We start from the raw sequence: 16784 nt of genomic DNA, 5'->3' as shown, positions 1-16784 counted from the left end.
TGTGGTGTAAACAAAACAAAAATTTGCAGTCAAAATGCCAAATATATTTTTTAATTATTTTGAATTTTGGCGCACTGAAAGCAGACATTATAGATTCATTAATGCAAAACGATGCATATTTAGACCATGCACAAGATACAGCTTTTACAAGCGTGAAAGTCTTACCGTTTTAAAATATAAGGATGTTTTGTGCATAAATTTGACATTTTTTACTAAAACGTCGATTTCTCAGAGTTCACTTTTAACAATATTGCACGATTTTTTGTGACAAGATAACTCGAAAAATATGCAAGCAAACGGTAAACTTTTTGCACTATCGTTTAGAGTACATCAAAGTCTAGGGAAGGTTTTCTCATTTTTGCAAAATATTTGTTTTAAAGAAAAATATACACCATTATGTGCAATTTTTAGCTTAATAGAGTGACAGAATTGCTTTTTTTACATGTTTTTTCCAATATTTCGAAAAAAGAGAGGAATTTCAAAAAAATAAAAAAACCTTCCCTAAAGTTCATGTCTCTTCGTCATGAAAAGCTAACTGATTTTTTTTTACTCCTAACAGATTTTTTTCTAAGTTGTCACAAAAAATTGGGGTAAAAAGTGAATTTTTGTGATTTTTCAAAACTCAAGATTTTTGAACAAATCTGACATCACCATGGGATTCCTTGACTCATTTCCTTTCCAAAAATGTATAGTTTTATATACTTTGGACATACAATTCAGAAATAATGATGCTCGAAAAGGTCCATGTTCTCTCCCATTACTCTGGCCTTAAAGGTGATTTAGCATGAGAGGAGCATGGCCAAGCGGTTAAGGTGTTGGGCTGTGAATCCAAGGGTTGCGGGTTTGAAATCTGAGTAGGTCCGCTTGAGCTCGGCTGGCTCTTTGTGTCCTTGAGCAAGGCACTTCACTCTATTTGCTTAGTGCTTCGGAGGGCAAAAGAGGGCAGCTTACAGGGTATGTGAAGTGTTACACCATCTCATTCTATATATATTTAAGAGAATTCATGCGTAACATGGATTTAACAAAGAGACAAATTGATAACAAGTCCTTGGAAATTTACACGCATTACATCAGTAGCGCACGCAGGAATTTCAAGGGGTGTGATGATAAAAAGTTAAAATATGGCACAGAAGGATATCGCATCACGCTTATGTGACGCCAGGGGTATCCGAGGTGGGATGTGCCCCCCTCAGAAGTAAGAAACTTTTGCAAAATGAATACCTATTTGAAGTGATTTGGTGGACCATTTTGGCATTATTAGTATGTAAAATTTTAGTCTGAAAAAGCCGAAAATTTGTGAAATGATGGTCCATGAAGTCTTTCGTGAACAAGTTTTGGCTTTAATTGTAGGCCTATAAATTGTGTTAAACACAAATTGGTAAGCGTGGAAAGTCCACAGTGTACACATGTGGTACCACACTTAACCACAGTGATTCCTGAGTGGAAAATAGCGAAAACTTATATTTGTCATAAATCAATAACTGCTATCAATAAGGAAATATAAATGTGATCAGTGGTTTGCTTGATTCATTTCCTATAAGATTAATGTAATACTCGGCAGAAATAAAATGTATTATTTCAGCAAAATAACTAAAACTGGTAAAATATGATCCGAAGGCTAATAATGCAATTACCAAAGACTTGAACCAAGACTTGTTGACTGTTACTGTTTTTACTGTATACAAATAGTAATAACAGACATTCAAAGGTGTAAGTTTTCAACTTTTATTTTGTATAATTTGTAGCATCAACTGTTTGTAGTTTACTATTTACAAGGCAAGTGAACTTATTGTTACCTTTTAACTAAACTGGCCTCAAAAAGAAACTTATAATTATTCACAAGGTCATATCTTAAAATCCTGTCAATAAAAATTAACAAAAATTACACACAGGATTACTTCAATACTCTACTCAAAACATGTGTCAGTAACGAAGCAGTTGTCCCACTGACACAACAGCAAAATGCACCGACACGGAACAGCTTCCTTGTCCATATTCACAGGCAAATAATTGGCACCCAGCAAAATAAATCTGTGAGAATGCGTTCAAGATCCTTGTACAGGTGATTATTCCCAAAGAGTAAGTGGAATAGTGTGGAACGTGGCTGTTTCTGCTCTTCACACTTTATTCAAGAACCAGGTTTTGTTCCACACTATTCCTCTTACTCACAGATTTCTTGTGTTGCATGCCAATTATTGGGCTGTGAATGTGGTCCAGGAAGCTGTTCCATGTCCGTGCATTTTGCTGTTGTGCCAGTTGGACAACCGCTTAGCATACTGACCAGTGTTTAGAGTAGAGTATTGAAGTAATCCTGTGTGCAATGTTGGTTCATTTTTATGGACAGGATTTTAAGATATGACCTTGTGAAAAATTGTCAACCATGTAAATTTGTAGTTTACCATTTACAAGACAAATTAACTTTGCTAGTACCTTTTTAATTGTGTACAAATAGTAACAAGCCAATGAATACATATATTCAAAGGTACAAGTTTTCAACTTTTATTTGGTAACATTTGTAGCATAAAATGTTTGTAGCTAACTTTTTACAAGGCAAATAAAACTTTCTGTTACCTTTTAATTATGTACAAATGTGCCCATCCACCACAAACTGGTCAGTAAAGTCGGCATTTTCCATTTTGAGATACAATCAAAAACAGTATATGGATTTCTATGTAAAATATAGTAGGAATTTGACCTTTGATGAACCATAACTTCACTTCCAGATGTCAGATGAAGCTGGTTGAGGTGTCATTTTAAAGCTGAAAGTGAATTCTTTCAAAATCTGCAATAAAAAGAAAATGATCTAGAGCCGACTTTACTACCACTTTGTGGTGGATGGTCACAAATAGTAACAAACCAATGAATACATGATATTCAAAGGTATAAGTTTTCAACTTTTGTTTGGCAACATTTGTAACATCATCTGTTTGTAGCTTACTATTTACACATAAACTTACTGTTACCTTAATTGTGTACAAATACAGACTTGACATTAAAAGAGGCCTAGGCCGAATTTCACATTCTGTTTTCTATCTCAGATTGAGGCCTGCCATTAAGGCCAATATGTTTCAAAATTGCGAGTTGTATTGCTCAAGCGGTTTTGATATGAGAAGCAAAAACGTATATAACAATACCCCATATGATAGTACATACATGTACATGTACACTTCCGATGCGGTTACCACAAATCATTACGTTTTTGTTCACACCATGTACACAAAAAATATCTTGGGTGATAAATTTCACTGGAATAATGAGAAAAACATGAGCTTTAATTTTCTTTTGATAACAAAATCTCAATTTTGATTTAAAAAAATGGGGGATGAGGCTGTCGATCGAGTCAAGGACCTTTCTAAGTATGGATTATTTTTCACAAAGTGCCAAGACTAGCCTGAAAGGGGTCTTCCATTAGGCAAATTTACTACATTATAAACACCATAATGTAAACTAATGGTAAGTTTATTTTCTATCAAACAATATTATTATTTGACAACATCTCCCAACACACCCCAAATAATATTTAGTTTGTGCAAACCCCTTTCAGACTAGTCTTTGCACCTCGTGTAAAAATATTCCATACTTAATGTCAAGTCTGTAGTAACAAACCAATTAATACAAATATTCAAAAGTATATAAAAAGTTTCCAACCTTTTCAATATTTTCTTTAACATATGTGACCCCTCGGCACAAATGAGCCCTGAAGTCGCCAATCATCATTTTTGAGATATTCAACCAAAATATTCTGCTTGAAATTAGCTTTAAAATGATGTATATCATGTCTATAGTACTTGACATTTAAGTAGTGAAAAATCAATAAAATAGTCAATAAATCCTTTGTTTCCTATTGTTTATTGTTAAGTTCGATGGAGCATATCTCAATAGTGGCACTGGCGACATCCGGGCTCAGTTGTGCCGAGGGGTCACATATAATAACAACTGTATGTAGTTCATTAAATGTTTACAAAACTGAAAACAAATAAACTTGTGATATTCATCATAAGAAAAAACACGTCAGACTATAAATGATGCGACTTCTTTTGGTTGTACCACAATGGTTATAACAAAGTACTATATGTGTACATACATATCAAAACGATGCACTTGTCGGCTGCTACATGTGTCTCATTTTACATAATAGCTAGGAATAAATACCCATCTCAAGTGGAGGTCACCTCAAATCATACAGAAGTCACTTGATTCTGGAATACAGAGAACATATTCCTAAACCATGTGACCTGGGGATGATTTGAAGTAACCACCACTTGAGATGATATACCAAAAGGCCGAAAATGCTACCCATATTTGCGGCACCTTCCGGTATGGTCATTTGTACTAAGTACACCTCCCCCCGGATGTTATAAACCCAAAGATATACTTTTCCAGCTTGAATTCAGAAACATAATAGTTTGCATTATATACTTCATTAATATATTCTTGTTCATTGATTGGTTAAAAGTGGACCATATGACCAAAAATAGTTCTACCATCAGTACTCCTATCCGTAAATAGTACCTCTAAGCCGTAAATAGTATTTGCAATGTCCCGGATGAGCCGTAAATAGTACCTCCAAGCCGTAAATAGTACTTTTGACCATGCCTTCCGTGTGCACGCATTTGATGCGACGGAACAGTTCACGCACACGAAACTGCCATAGCGTGATTTCGCGCTGCTGTAATTGGTTAGCCCGATTTTAGCCTGTTTGATTTTTTGATGGGCAAAATATAGGTTGTGCTGTTCACTCAGGATAGAAGCTGGAGAGTCAAAACATCAAATAATTTTCTTTTAACCAATCAATGAACATATTAATGAAGTATAAAACAAATATGGTATACTGCCTTCATTCGAAGTTCTGGTTAAAACCATGGTCCCTCGTTGAGCATCAATTAATACTATTTTCCTTTGGGGCTGCGCCCCTCAGGAAAATAGTACTATTGATCTCACCTCGTGCCCATAGTTTTAACCAGAACCTCTCATGGCAGTATATATTTGTATACTATCATGTAAAGTTAATATGATAACAAAGGTCAAACACCATAGATTGCTATTGAGATTGACCTATAAATGCAATATTTGTCTCCGTAATTCATCAACCAGACATCGGAGCTAATCTGAACTATTATGTTTCTGAAATCCTTCTGGTAGACAAACAATTTGCTACAACTTTTAAAAAAATTGGAGCAACTTTGATTTTTGACCCCTATGCAAAGTGGAAGCAAGTATTTTTCATTTGTGTTAAATGGACCCAAAGCAAGTACTACACAGTTAAATTATTTTAGTGAGAGCCAGAACATCAGGCGATTACATGCAATCTTCAATCAACCTGAATAGAGCACGCATACGATTGACTTCATTCCAATGGATCAAGGGGTATTCCCCTATGTCATAAACATGGTTATCCTGAACACCTCGCCGATCTACTCTGATCCACTTCAAACCATCCACAAGAACTGCGAGGCCATGTATGACCGTCTGATTACATGCCAGTGCCGCCATGCATTTGTGGACAAGTTGCTCAGTAGTTTTTGAAATGGTTGACTGAAATTTCCCTGTGAATTTGCGATATGATAAACATTCAACCAAAATTTTAGCAGAAGCTCTTTGAGGCGCCTCTTCTGTCCTGCAAATCAAAGAAGTGTCTGGTGTATGGGGTTCAAAGTACACATGATGGTTATGGGTGTTCACTGTATACCTATCAGGATGATCAAGGATGGTCCGAATGCTATCCGTGGATGGGAGTACATGCTTATGCAAATGAGCCGCATTGGCTCGCTTTTACTGGAGATCGTGAACGTGATTTTGTTCTTTCCCTAATCGTTTTTCTAACAAAACTCTCTTTTCTAAACGCCCACGCCCCGCGCCCTTGAGGATGACCATCACTAGTACCTGGATGATCTGAAAATCTGGAACACCAGAATCATCTGAATGTGGACTTTGCTTCATAGCATAGCCATAGAGTAAACAACGCCGCACTCCCCTGCTGATACTGATATTCTTAGTGGATTCACCTGGGGGATTAAACCACCTTTGCTTCATCCCTTCTGTAGAAGTTGGAAAGAGTGTCTTCAATACCTTCTCAAAAGCTGCATTATTATTATCTAGGCCATCGAACACACATATTGCCCATTCCCGGAAAGTTTCATTCTGTGTCTGAAAACAAAACAAAACACACAGACACCCAAATTAACACACAAAACAATACAAAGAGTTTCCCACAAGTTTTCTGCTAAATAAACAATCAATAAAAAATACATCAACCACCAGGGGCGGTATAGACAGACGGAGTCGCAGTTGAAGATGGTGGCTCATGGATTTCCAGCTTGTGAACCATAAGGGTCATGCTATAGTTTGACCTCACAACTCTCAATGACATTTAAGTTAACCCCCCCCGGAAACTACTCGTCATCTCACAGCATAAATTTCTGATTGGTTAATAACTTGAAATGCTCATTTCAATTGCCAATTATGACTAGGCTTTAAACTATTTATGGTCAAACTTGCATTAAAGATGATCTTTATACCCTCCTTGATTGGTTCAAAATTGGACACAATTATTCATTCTGGCCAATCAGCAGGTAATTCTCATGGGGTTAAGCCACATTTTTTCAATACCCTATTATACCCCTGGCCCTGACTAAAGGATACATTCCATGCAAATACAATCAAGATTCATCTAATTCTGAACACCTTGAGTTTATTTGTAAATGACCTCAAATGACCTCTAGATGACCTTTGACCTCACATCACACATGTCTCTCTACCCAAGGGTCCTTGTGTCCAAGTCAGAAAATTTGAAATCCATCAATTTATCGAAACATATGGAAGAAATGACCAAATGTTAACCTTTGGTGTCCTAAATCAACAATAACTTCACTTGACCCCTAAATAACCTTTGACTCCTGCAGGCGTACGGGACACAGGTCCAGTGAATTATAATTCTAAAGATAAATTGATACTTACCCAAGTTCCTCTATTCCCCATATATGCCTGTATATGTTCCATACGATCAAAAATATCTGTATAGTCAAAATTATCATAAAGTCCTCCTCGCCAGTAATTTGCTTTCATAGCTTTGTATAATGTAACTGGTGCATGCCGGTTGGGTCTGGTCATCTGTAATATGAAAAAACAAACAAAATGTTATGCAAAAATTATCCACCTGGGGCAGCATGAAGAGATTGCATCCATGAAGGTGTTGGTTCTTAACCCCTGAGCACTACCTGCCGATCTAACATTGCCTCTGATTGGTCAATTAAATGATATTGGTGGAGAGCGTGGCGCAGTGGTTAGGTACTTGCCTTTAGTGCATGAGGTCCCGGTTCGATTTCGGTGGCGATTTGCTGGGATATTGACTTGGAAAAAAAAAAGTCTGAAATTAATTGGCAACTTCTGTAGATTAAATTCAGACTTCCGCTCTCCCATGGTTCATTTAGAATTGGGTAAATGAATCATGAAAGTACTCCGTCCTTCGGAGGGGCGTTAAGCCGTCGGTCCCGTGTACAGAGAGCCATACCTGTACATGTATCTCGCAGCCAGTTTGAAAAAGAGTAGGGTGTTAACCCCTGACTGTTCCCAACCCGCCCGGTGTTCAAATGGACCCCAATGGAAATAAGCTTCAATAGAGGCTTTCTTGGGTTATCCAGGGTTGTCAAAACCCGAACAAATCAAATCAAAAAAATCTTCACTTTAATCACCAATCAGAATGAAGCTTTGCAAATAATTCACCCCAATTTTTTTGCGAGGTGAAATTATTCTAACAATGTGGCTGATTGGTCCAATTGATAATGAAAACTTCTTTTTGGCCAATCGGCAGGTAGTACTCATCCATGGGTTAAACCTCCAGGTTTGTTTTTGTTATTTAACATTGATGGGCTCGGATGAGTGCATGGATCATCACTAAGATAAACATTCGGGGGATTACTCACTCACATCCTGCTGGATTTTCACCTATGCTATGAATATCGCAATTAATCACACCTTGATTTAAGGTGAGTCGGATGGCAGGAGCCATAATTTTCCATTTTAACCATTTTTAAAACTAAACAAGAGCACCAATGGTGCTGCAGCTCAATTGTTATTTTTAAATGCCCATTCAGAGATCCTGTGGTGATCCTAACCTCTTCTGCTTTGCCCATAATTTTACAAAGGACAACAAAAACATGCTGTAATTTCCAGTTGATTCTAACACTCTGTTTTAATTTTAAGTATAGGAGCAAGCTATGGAGTAAGTCTACTACCGTCGAATTGGTCAAGCTGGGAGATTCAGCACTTGTTGATAGAAAGACAGCTTAGGCTAATAGAAATTGCCACTCCATTCCGACGGTGGTGGATAATAATCAAGTATAAAACATGTGAGGCCTATGTCCGGCACTTAGGCAGGGTGATTCTTTGTTGGATTATTTGATCCTATTTGTGACCTCTTCTCATAATTTATTACTTTATTTTTCTCACAAATCTGACACATCCGAGTCGACCGTCCGAACTTGGATGTAAGCTTAGTAAGCTTTAGGCCTATATCATGTGTGTTTTCAAGAAAGTAGAAAACTTGGAAATATGACTTAAATGACTATATATATCTCCTTAAATTTGCCTCTGTATTTTGCAAACTAAAACAAGAATATGGCCTACTTTAATAAATATGAATATGAGAGTAGGCCTATGACTCAGTGAATTTTAAGATGCGAAGACAAGCTGATAATGATATCGTAAAAGTCACCGGCGCTTGCAAAAGTTATGAATGAACGCTATACAATGGTTTATACTCGTCACATGTATATCGCCATGGTCGGGGCACGACTGTAGGCCTATATTTGTATGCTTGTCGTGAATCAACCCGGCTAAAAATCCTGGCGTTTGCGGGCCGAATGTGGCAACCCAAAATTTACGGTCGACCTGGGAGAAACCAATTTACGATAACTTAGGTGGTCTATCGTGTGCGATACGCTATTTTTGGTCGACCTGGGATTTTTTTCTCCCAGCTTGACCCAAAACGCTCTACTACCTGTCTACTACACAAACAACAGCATTGCTCACCCTACATTATGTATACAGTATGTCACATTATATTGCACATTACCTGCTGTAATAAGGCACCTTGTAATTCTGCCATGAAAATTGTAAATTCCTCCCATATTGGCCGAGCACCAATGGGGTGAGGAGGCGGCAGGTGAAGATACTGTAGGTTTCTTGCAGGAGCATTTGGAACAGCAGGAGCATTTGGCCAGTTGACCGGCGAAAACTCATTCTGGCTCATAACTGGTCTTACAATTCCGGTATCTACTTGTTGGAAGGCTATGCCAGTTATACTTCCGTAAGGTCCCACTCCCAGTTGACCCGCAACTCTTTCCCCCTCGACGACTGCCTCTGCATCCTCTTCTAAGGCTAAACAAGCTACTTTGCCTTCTGGCCTGGAAGGGAAAAACAAACAAACTAGACATCATGTTATATACATACAGTGGGTATTGTCAGGAGAGTTTAAGAGCACTTCTGGGTCAAATGGTTACAACAATGCTGGACCGAAAGACACAACATTTTTAACGCATGTGTGTTCGTCACTACAGCTTTAGTCTCCTCCACCTTCGCAACACGCTATGTGGAGTGACTGGAATCACACTGACGGCGGAGTGAGAATACTAGCTGGTCAGACAGTCTTTAAATTCTATCAAGCATATAATACCTCAACAATCAACAATCACTTTATATTTTGATGACCTATGCAAAGATAGCCACAAATGATGTTTGACCTCAACCATTATAAACAATTTATTACACTCAGTGGTCAAGTTTAGGTGCAATCGGACGAACTTCAATATTTAACTCGTAAATGCCCTTCGACCTCGGCTGATCCTAATTCCATTTTTCATGTCCTCCTTATATACTCTATAGGCCTACACATGTATTGTTTGGCAATAATGCAGAGGATGATTTAAGCACTACCTAACACTCCACTGGGGTCAACTTGCGGTTAGCACAGCTGTGTGTGTGAACATGACACCACTGCTAGCTGCTTGCCCACTGCATAGACCCGCATGGTTAAATTTGAATTTGGACTGATATACATGTATTTACAATAAAACACATTCAAAATGTTGGTCGATTTCACATTTTATGTTATCTACAGAAGGTGTGAATTATCCTTTGTGCATACATCACTTTTGTTCTGAAATCGACCAAGTAATAATGACACACACACAATTCTTTTGCACAAAATTCAATGGGATTTGAAAAGTAAAGTGGCAGTTGAAACTCTAGTGATAACACTTTTACAGTGCATGATGGGGCTTCTTTAAATCATCCTCTGGCAATAATGTATGCAGGCCCGTACGCAGGATTTCATTTGAGGGGTGCTGATTTTGAAAAAGTGGACTTTTTTTCCAAAGGGGGGGATTTTGTGAAAAGTGAACAAAATATGGTCCAAAAAAGCGTAAAAAAACCTTATTTTTTTGCTTGAAGATTCTGAAATTTTGGGACTTTTTGTATACTTTTCCAAATTGGGGGGGGCCCAAGCACCACAATGTTTTTAAAAAAAGTCACTGTTTTAATGAGGTGTCCAGTTACAGCATCAGGAATTTTTTGGGGGGACATGGGGGAAAAGTGAAAAGGGGCGATCGACAAATTTTGCCAAAATTGCCTTAAAATTGGAAATTTACGTAATTTCGGGGATTTTACCTCCAAAGTGGGGGGTAAACTGGGGGGCAAGAAAAATATGCCCCCCGGTAGCCCCGCCACTGCCAGTGTAGCATCCAGAGACCTGTCTAGCAGTAAGGTCAATGCACATAATGAAATGAATGTACCTCTGTTGAGAAGGGACTGGCCAGAGGTTCTCAATGGGCATAGCTCTTTTACTCAAATGTAAAAATTTGGAAAAAGTAGCGTGGTGTCCACAGTAGCATCGGTTACCATGTGACGTGTAGCATTGGTAGGGACTGATTTATTAAAAAAAAACATTAAGATGTTCTGGTAATTTCTTATTTTTATTGAAACTACATGTATGTGGTGTACAAATGAACCGTGTTGGAATTAAGCATTTTTTTTATGCATAGCAAAATTTGCTTATACTTTTCTCTGGCACATTCACATACTTCATTGTGCAAATCTATGGCATAATTAATGCTACTCAACTCCAAAATTGCCTAAAAAGTATGGTTTTTAGTATTTTACTCATTTTTGTGCAAAATTCATAATATTGCAAGGTCATGAACCAAATTTCTGGTATTTCAATTTGTTTAAATAAAAATGTTAGTAAGAGATTAAAAACACAAAAATTGGAAGTCTTAAAACTTTTAGAAAATTGCTAAAGGTCATGTGTCTTATGGTGGGACCCCAAAATACCTGGTGACGTTACATTTTTCTCTCCTGATTTAGGGCTCATATTGAAATTCCCTTACACAGGAAGGTGTGCGCCATCCTGCAGCTTTCCTGTATGTGCTAGCCTTCTTTTGTTAAAATCCTGGGCAGGGTGTATCACTGATGCATATAATCCATCCGTTTTATGACCGAGCTTTCCTGAGGCGCGCGCTTAGTGAGGGGAATCCTGCCTTCTTTCTGTGTCAAAAGCGTGGTAGGGTATTTCAATATGAGCCCTTAAGGTGGTACGTACTACACCCCTTGATAAATTTGTGACAATTTTTTCACTAATTAAACACTGGTAACAAAAGTTATGTATATTATAGGGGCAAGGAATCCAGTTACTACACTGGAATTTCAGTGACTGAAGACAAGTAGTTATTGATTTATTGATCAAATATTGGTTTTCCCTCATTTTTAACTGTATAACTCCACTAGTTAATTACTACCCCTTTTCATGAAAATCAGTGTTTTTTACCCCCTTAACGCGTCACACACGTAAATGTGCTCAACCAAGAAAAAACACATCATTACATCATTATATTTGAGTGGCCCCCAGGTATAATTTACCGGTTATTACTTTCCAACCACTTTGCCGACCTGGGGTTAGGGTTAGAGCATCGAGCTAAATAGAAGGAGATATAAATCCTAATCCACTCAGCCGATTACGCTATTCAATGCGAGTCATCACTTGAATGGATTTAATCAGTGCAGTCCCTCAAACACGGCCTTTGATGTTTAAATGATCGTTATGCGACAATATCGATTGATTTTAAAATTTAATTTAAACCGACCCCCCACAGGGGTAGAAATAAGGGACCATTTCCTGATAGCCATCCGGGCTATCTAGCCATTTTTCTGATAGCCCTGAAGGAAATTCAATAGCCCTGAAGAATTCAAACCAATTGTTTGTTCAAGCATTCAATTATTAGCGAGTAACAAAAATACCCAGGGATTGAGTTTTAAGGCGTGCGAGTGCGATTCGCACGCGCCGCACGCCTGAAAATACGCCAGAGTGAAAAATTTTTTTAAAAAAAAAAAAAAAAATTTTTTTTTTTTTTTTTATTTTTTATTTAGAATGTCCCTGGAACTTAAAAATGTCCCTGGAAATATTTTTAATTTTTTTTTTAAACTTGAAAAAAATTACAAAAGATTTAAAAAATTATAAATTCATGTTCAAAATAGGCAAATTTATAATTGATGTTCACATTACAACCTATTTATGAAGTAAAGAAGCATACAAAACAAATGCATTTTAAAATCATTCATAGATTATTATGTGAACATAATTTACAAATTTGCCTATTTTAAACAAGAATTTATAATTTTTAAATTTTTTAATTTTTTTTTTTTTTAATTATTTTTTTTTGTTGGATTTAAAATGTAGTTAGAATGTTCTTAGAAATTTAGAATGTCCATGGAAAAAAACTAATTAAAAAAAAAAAAATTACAAATGACACTAGCAATAAGTCCAAAGTCCAGGGACATCTATGCAGTATACACCATTCATTACCCCAGAGCTTTTACCATGGCCATTTAAAAAAAGTACATGTATGTTGTCACAATTGCTAAGTTTTAGCTGAAAATGAAATCATAGTCATACACCAGTTTTGAAAAAAGCACACCTTGGTTTATTTAGGTGTGCGATTTGCAGCACACCTAAAAGCACACCTCGGGTTATCCAGGCGTGCGATTTACAGCACACCTGTCACATTGCAAAACTCAATGCCTGATTATTATACCTGTACATTTTATTTTACTATTACTTACACAATTTTGTTAAATGAGACATAAATCCATTATTTGATCAATTATTTCAATAGCAATAAAACTTCATGATAACATTCAAATGATTCAGATCCAATGATGATTGATCATGGCTTCATTTTAAAGGTCCGTGACCCGATCGACAGCATCATCCCTCCCCCCCATTTTTCTCATTGTTGATGAGTTTTTGGTATCATTTAATAGATTATATTTTCTCATTACCATCCTGAAATTTGACGATCCAATTTGATGTATTTTCGAGAAATCAAGAAACAAACAGGCTATACTGGTAGCCACCTTCGACATTCTGGGTAGGAAAAAGCGATTCCGTGAATAAGAGCCGTTTTACTCCCATGCCAATTCGCACAAGCGGAAATAGGTCCGAAATAATGAGGCGCTATAATGATAAACGCTTAAAACAAACATAAAGAAATACATAAGGGATGAAATAAATACAAAACAAGACCTTATCTTGTTAAGTATGATATGAGGAATATGAAACAAAATATGAGAAAAAATGTCCCCCACTATAAAATTAATTAATTAATTAATTAAAAATATTATTTAAAACAAATTTTTTCATTAAAACAAATCCTAAAATAAAAGATAAGTGTAAAATGTACGTGATGATAATATACAAAATTAAAAGGAAATATATCGGGGTCAAATTAAAATAAAAAGAATGAGATATTTTGTCACAAGAATGATGAGCGTAGTGGTATGGCGAAGCACTCGGACGGGAGTGTTGTTTCTGGATGCGGACCACAATGCAATTCATGCGTACCAACGTATTGGCTTACTATTGTGCTAATTATTCACTTTTATGCTGAAAATCGTTTTCTCACAAATTGATGCATAAAGGGGACAATATTTGAAATTGTATGTAAGTTTGAAGACAATCCATATCCTAAACTGATAGGGTTACCCCCCTTTAATATTATAGTCTGAGACTCACAGCCACTTACTGTTAAACTCCCTGACTCTGGCGCTTTCATATGACTCATCGGTCTTTGGCTTTTTTTTGGTGGTGGAGTAGGAGCCGTGGGCTTGTAATTGTTAAAAACCTTTCCATTTTCAATCTGAATGATTGATCTACTACCCCGAGTCTACATGTACTACACACATGCACGGCACAGCATTACAGCTCAGGGCGTGATCATGGTGATTGCTTCCTGAAATATCGGACTCTTGTGAATTGTCAGACATGTGTGGAGCTTACACACACAGAGAGTATCAATAGCCCTACGGGCTACATGGAGATAAAACCCAATAGCCCGACAGAAAACCTGATAGCCATGGCTATCGGGCTACCGCTTATTTCGACCCCTGCCCCCAGGTGACCTAGGCTTCTGTACCGGAAATGGATGGTATTAGTGCCCTTTTGCATCGGTCACTTGTTCTTCGATTGCGTCATTGTGTTTCCGAGTTCAAGTTGATTTACTAGCGAAACCTGATTGAATTCCCTCATTTCCAACCACCGGGCCGACCTTGGGTTAGGGTTAGAGCATCGAACTAATCGAGATATAAATCCTAATCCACTCAATAGGGTTAAGCCGATTACGCTATTCAATGCGAGTCATCACTTGAATGGATTTAATCAGTGCAGTCCCTCAAACATGGCCTTTGATGTTTATGATCGTTATGCGACAATATCGATTGATTTTAAAATTTAATTTAAACCGACCCCCCAGGACTAGCTGTATACCGGAAATGGATGGTACATTGTATAATAGTGCTCTTTTGCATCGGTCACTTGTTCTTCGATTGCGTCATTGTGTTTCCGAGTTCAAGTTGATTTACTAGCCACCCCTTCATTTTGGCCGCCCCTGCTTTTACCCGGGGGGCTGGTGCCCCCAAAGGCAAGCCCCCCCAAAATACGCGCATGGATAAAGATGATCGATATTGTCGCATAACGATCATAAACATCAAGGAAGGTAAATCCATTCAAGTGATGACTCGCGTTGAATAGCGTAATCGGCTAGGCCTATTGAGTGGAATATGACTTGTCTGTGGAACCTCCTTCTACATGTTTATGTATAAATACCTACCATGGTAGTATTGGAAACTTACTTGATTGAGAAGATATTGTAGTCACATAAATCATCGGCGGGAGGTAGACCGGGCGGGTTGATATTCCCGGCCATGTTATTAAATATATACGGCATTATGTACGCTTCCTCAGCTGCAGCTCACAGTCTCAGTCAAAGCTGAGACTAGTATACTAGTCTCAGGTCAAAGTTATCAAAAAATCAAGTCGCAGACAAATAGTTGCAATCAAAATATACAAAATCGCAATTATTGTTTTGTTGGTACTGCGCCACTGCGGTTGCAATAACCTCCATCCCGACCTACTCCCTACATATTTGCGACAGTCCGTATTCATTTACGTGATAAAGATTTAGGGGTGGAATAGACCGAGATTCAGCTTCTTGCACTGCGGTTGATTGACTGGAAATCCCGCCTTTTATCAGGCGCACCAAACGTATAATAATTATAGGGACCGTTGATCACCGTTCACAAACACTTGTTGGGGGGAGGCTGATGCAAAGAGGGGCCCCTTACAAGTTTTGACCCTCCTAAACGGGGGCCCCTGAACAAAATGACCACAAATTTTCCTGGGAAAATTGAGCATATAAATGCTTTTCTATGAGGATAAGAAGAATATTTGGGGGGCTGAGGGGGGGGCAATTAGCGATTTTTGGCGGGCCGAGAGGGGGCAAGCGATTTTTGGCGAGCCGTTTGGAAATTTTACCCTCATAATTATTGCACAGCCCCTTAATAACGCCAGCGTCCGAGTACGATATTTTGCTCCCCTCGCCTGTGCAATTACGTGCATGCGGGGAAGTAGGGCCTAATAGGGGCCTATACAAATACAACACTGACGTTTTGAGGGGAAGTAGTCAAAACTACTGGTCCCGAGGTGTTGGATGATTTGACTACTTCCCGACGCATCAGCGGAGAAGTAGTCGTCAAATCATTTACACCGCGAGTGCCCAGCTGCTTAGGGAGTGTTCAGAAATACTTTGGTGGGGGGCTGGAATTTTTTTTTTCATGTCGAATTTTTTTAACCCCCCTCTTCGTGAACCCAAAACTTTTTTGACCCCCCCTCTTAATGGACCTTAAACTTTTTGCCCCCCCCCTCATATAGGTTCAAAACTATTTTGACCCCCCCCCCCCATCATAATGTACCATTCTACATCAAATGGCAGAGGAAACATATTTTAAAATCATACTAAAAGCTACTAAAATTCGTATTCATGTGCAATGAAATTGTATCCATGTCATTGATATAGAATATGTGGAATTGAGGAAATGTTTTGAAGTAGCAAAAGTATGTTTATGCAACCCAGCATTAATAAACCATGCATTTATGATTGGAATCAGTGGCGACGGAAGCATTACAATTTAGGTGATGGGGGGTCGGGGGACGAGTATATTTTGTTCTGGTTTTACTGGGACTTTTTGTTGCGGCGAAGCGCGCAAAAATCTTACAACTATTTTAGCTCAAAATACAGGGGCGTAGCCAATTTTCTCGGTCGTGGGGGAGGGAAATAACTTGAATTTGGGGGCACAGACGAAAAAAGAAATTGCAGTTGCAAATACATATACCGGTTTTGTTTTTTAGCAGACTGTATTTTGAGCTTCCAAAAAAGGCTTTATTGGGACAAAAAGCG

At 38.0% G+C, this 16784-nt stretch overlaps 1 protein-coding gene across 2 annotated transcripts; it reads right to left on the bottom strand.

Annotated features, from left to right (window-relative positions):
• Positions 1-1711: 1711 nt before the first annotated feature.
• Positions 1712-15427, bottom strand: LOC140165688 (uncharacterized). Of its 2 annotated transcripts, XR_011860755.1 has the most exons (6): positions 15342-15427; positions 15181-15310; positions 9074-9404; positions 6958-7110; positions 4297-6147; positions 1712-4235 (listed from the first exon to the last, which is right to left on the bottom strand). XR_011860755.1 is itself a non-coding variant. In XM_072188991.1 (5 exons), the coding sequence occupies exons 2-5, from the start codon at positions 15273-15275 to the stop codon at positions 5773-5775; spliced, it is 954 nt and encodes a 317-aa protein (XP_072045092.1). In that variant the 5' UTR covers positions 15276-15310; positions 15342-15427; the 3' UTR covers positions 1712-5772. The 2 variants fall into 2 exon arrangements, 1 of the variants encoding a protein (XP_072045092.1); XM_072188991.1 differs by having other exon boundaries at positions 1712-6147.
• Between the last annotated feature and the right edge of the window lie 1357 nt (positions 15428-16784).

This window comes from Amphiura filiformis, chromosome 12, assembly GCF_039555335.1.
Source record: "Amphiura filiformis chromosome 12, Afil_fr2py, whole genome shotgun sequence".
In the NCBI taxonomy this organism is placed as follows: Eukaryota; Metazoa; Echinodermata; class Ophiuroidea; order Amphilepidida; family Amphiuridae; genus Amphiura; species Amphiura filiformis.
Note: the sequence above shows the minus strand (reverse complement) of the source record. Positions and strands in the feature narration are given on the sequence as shown.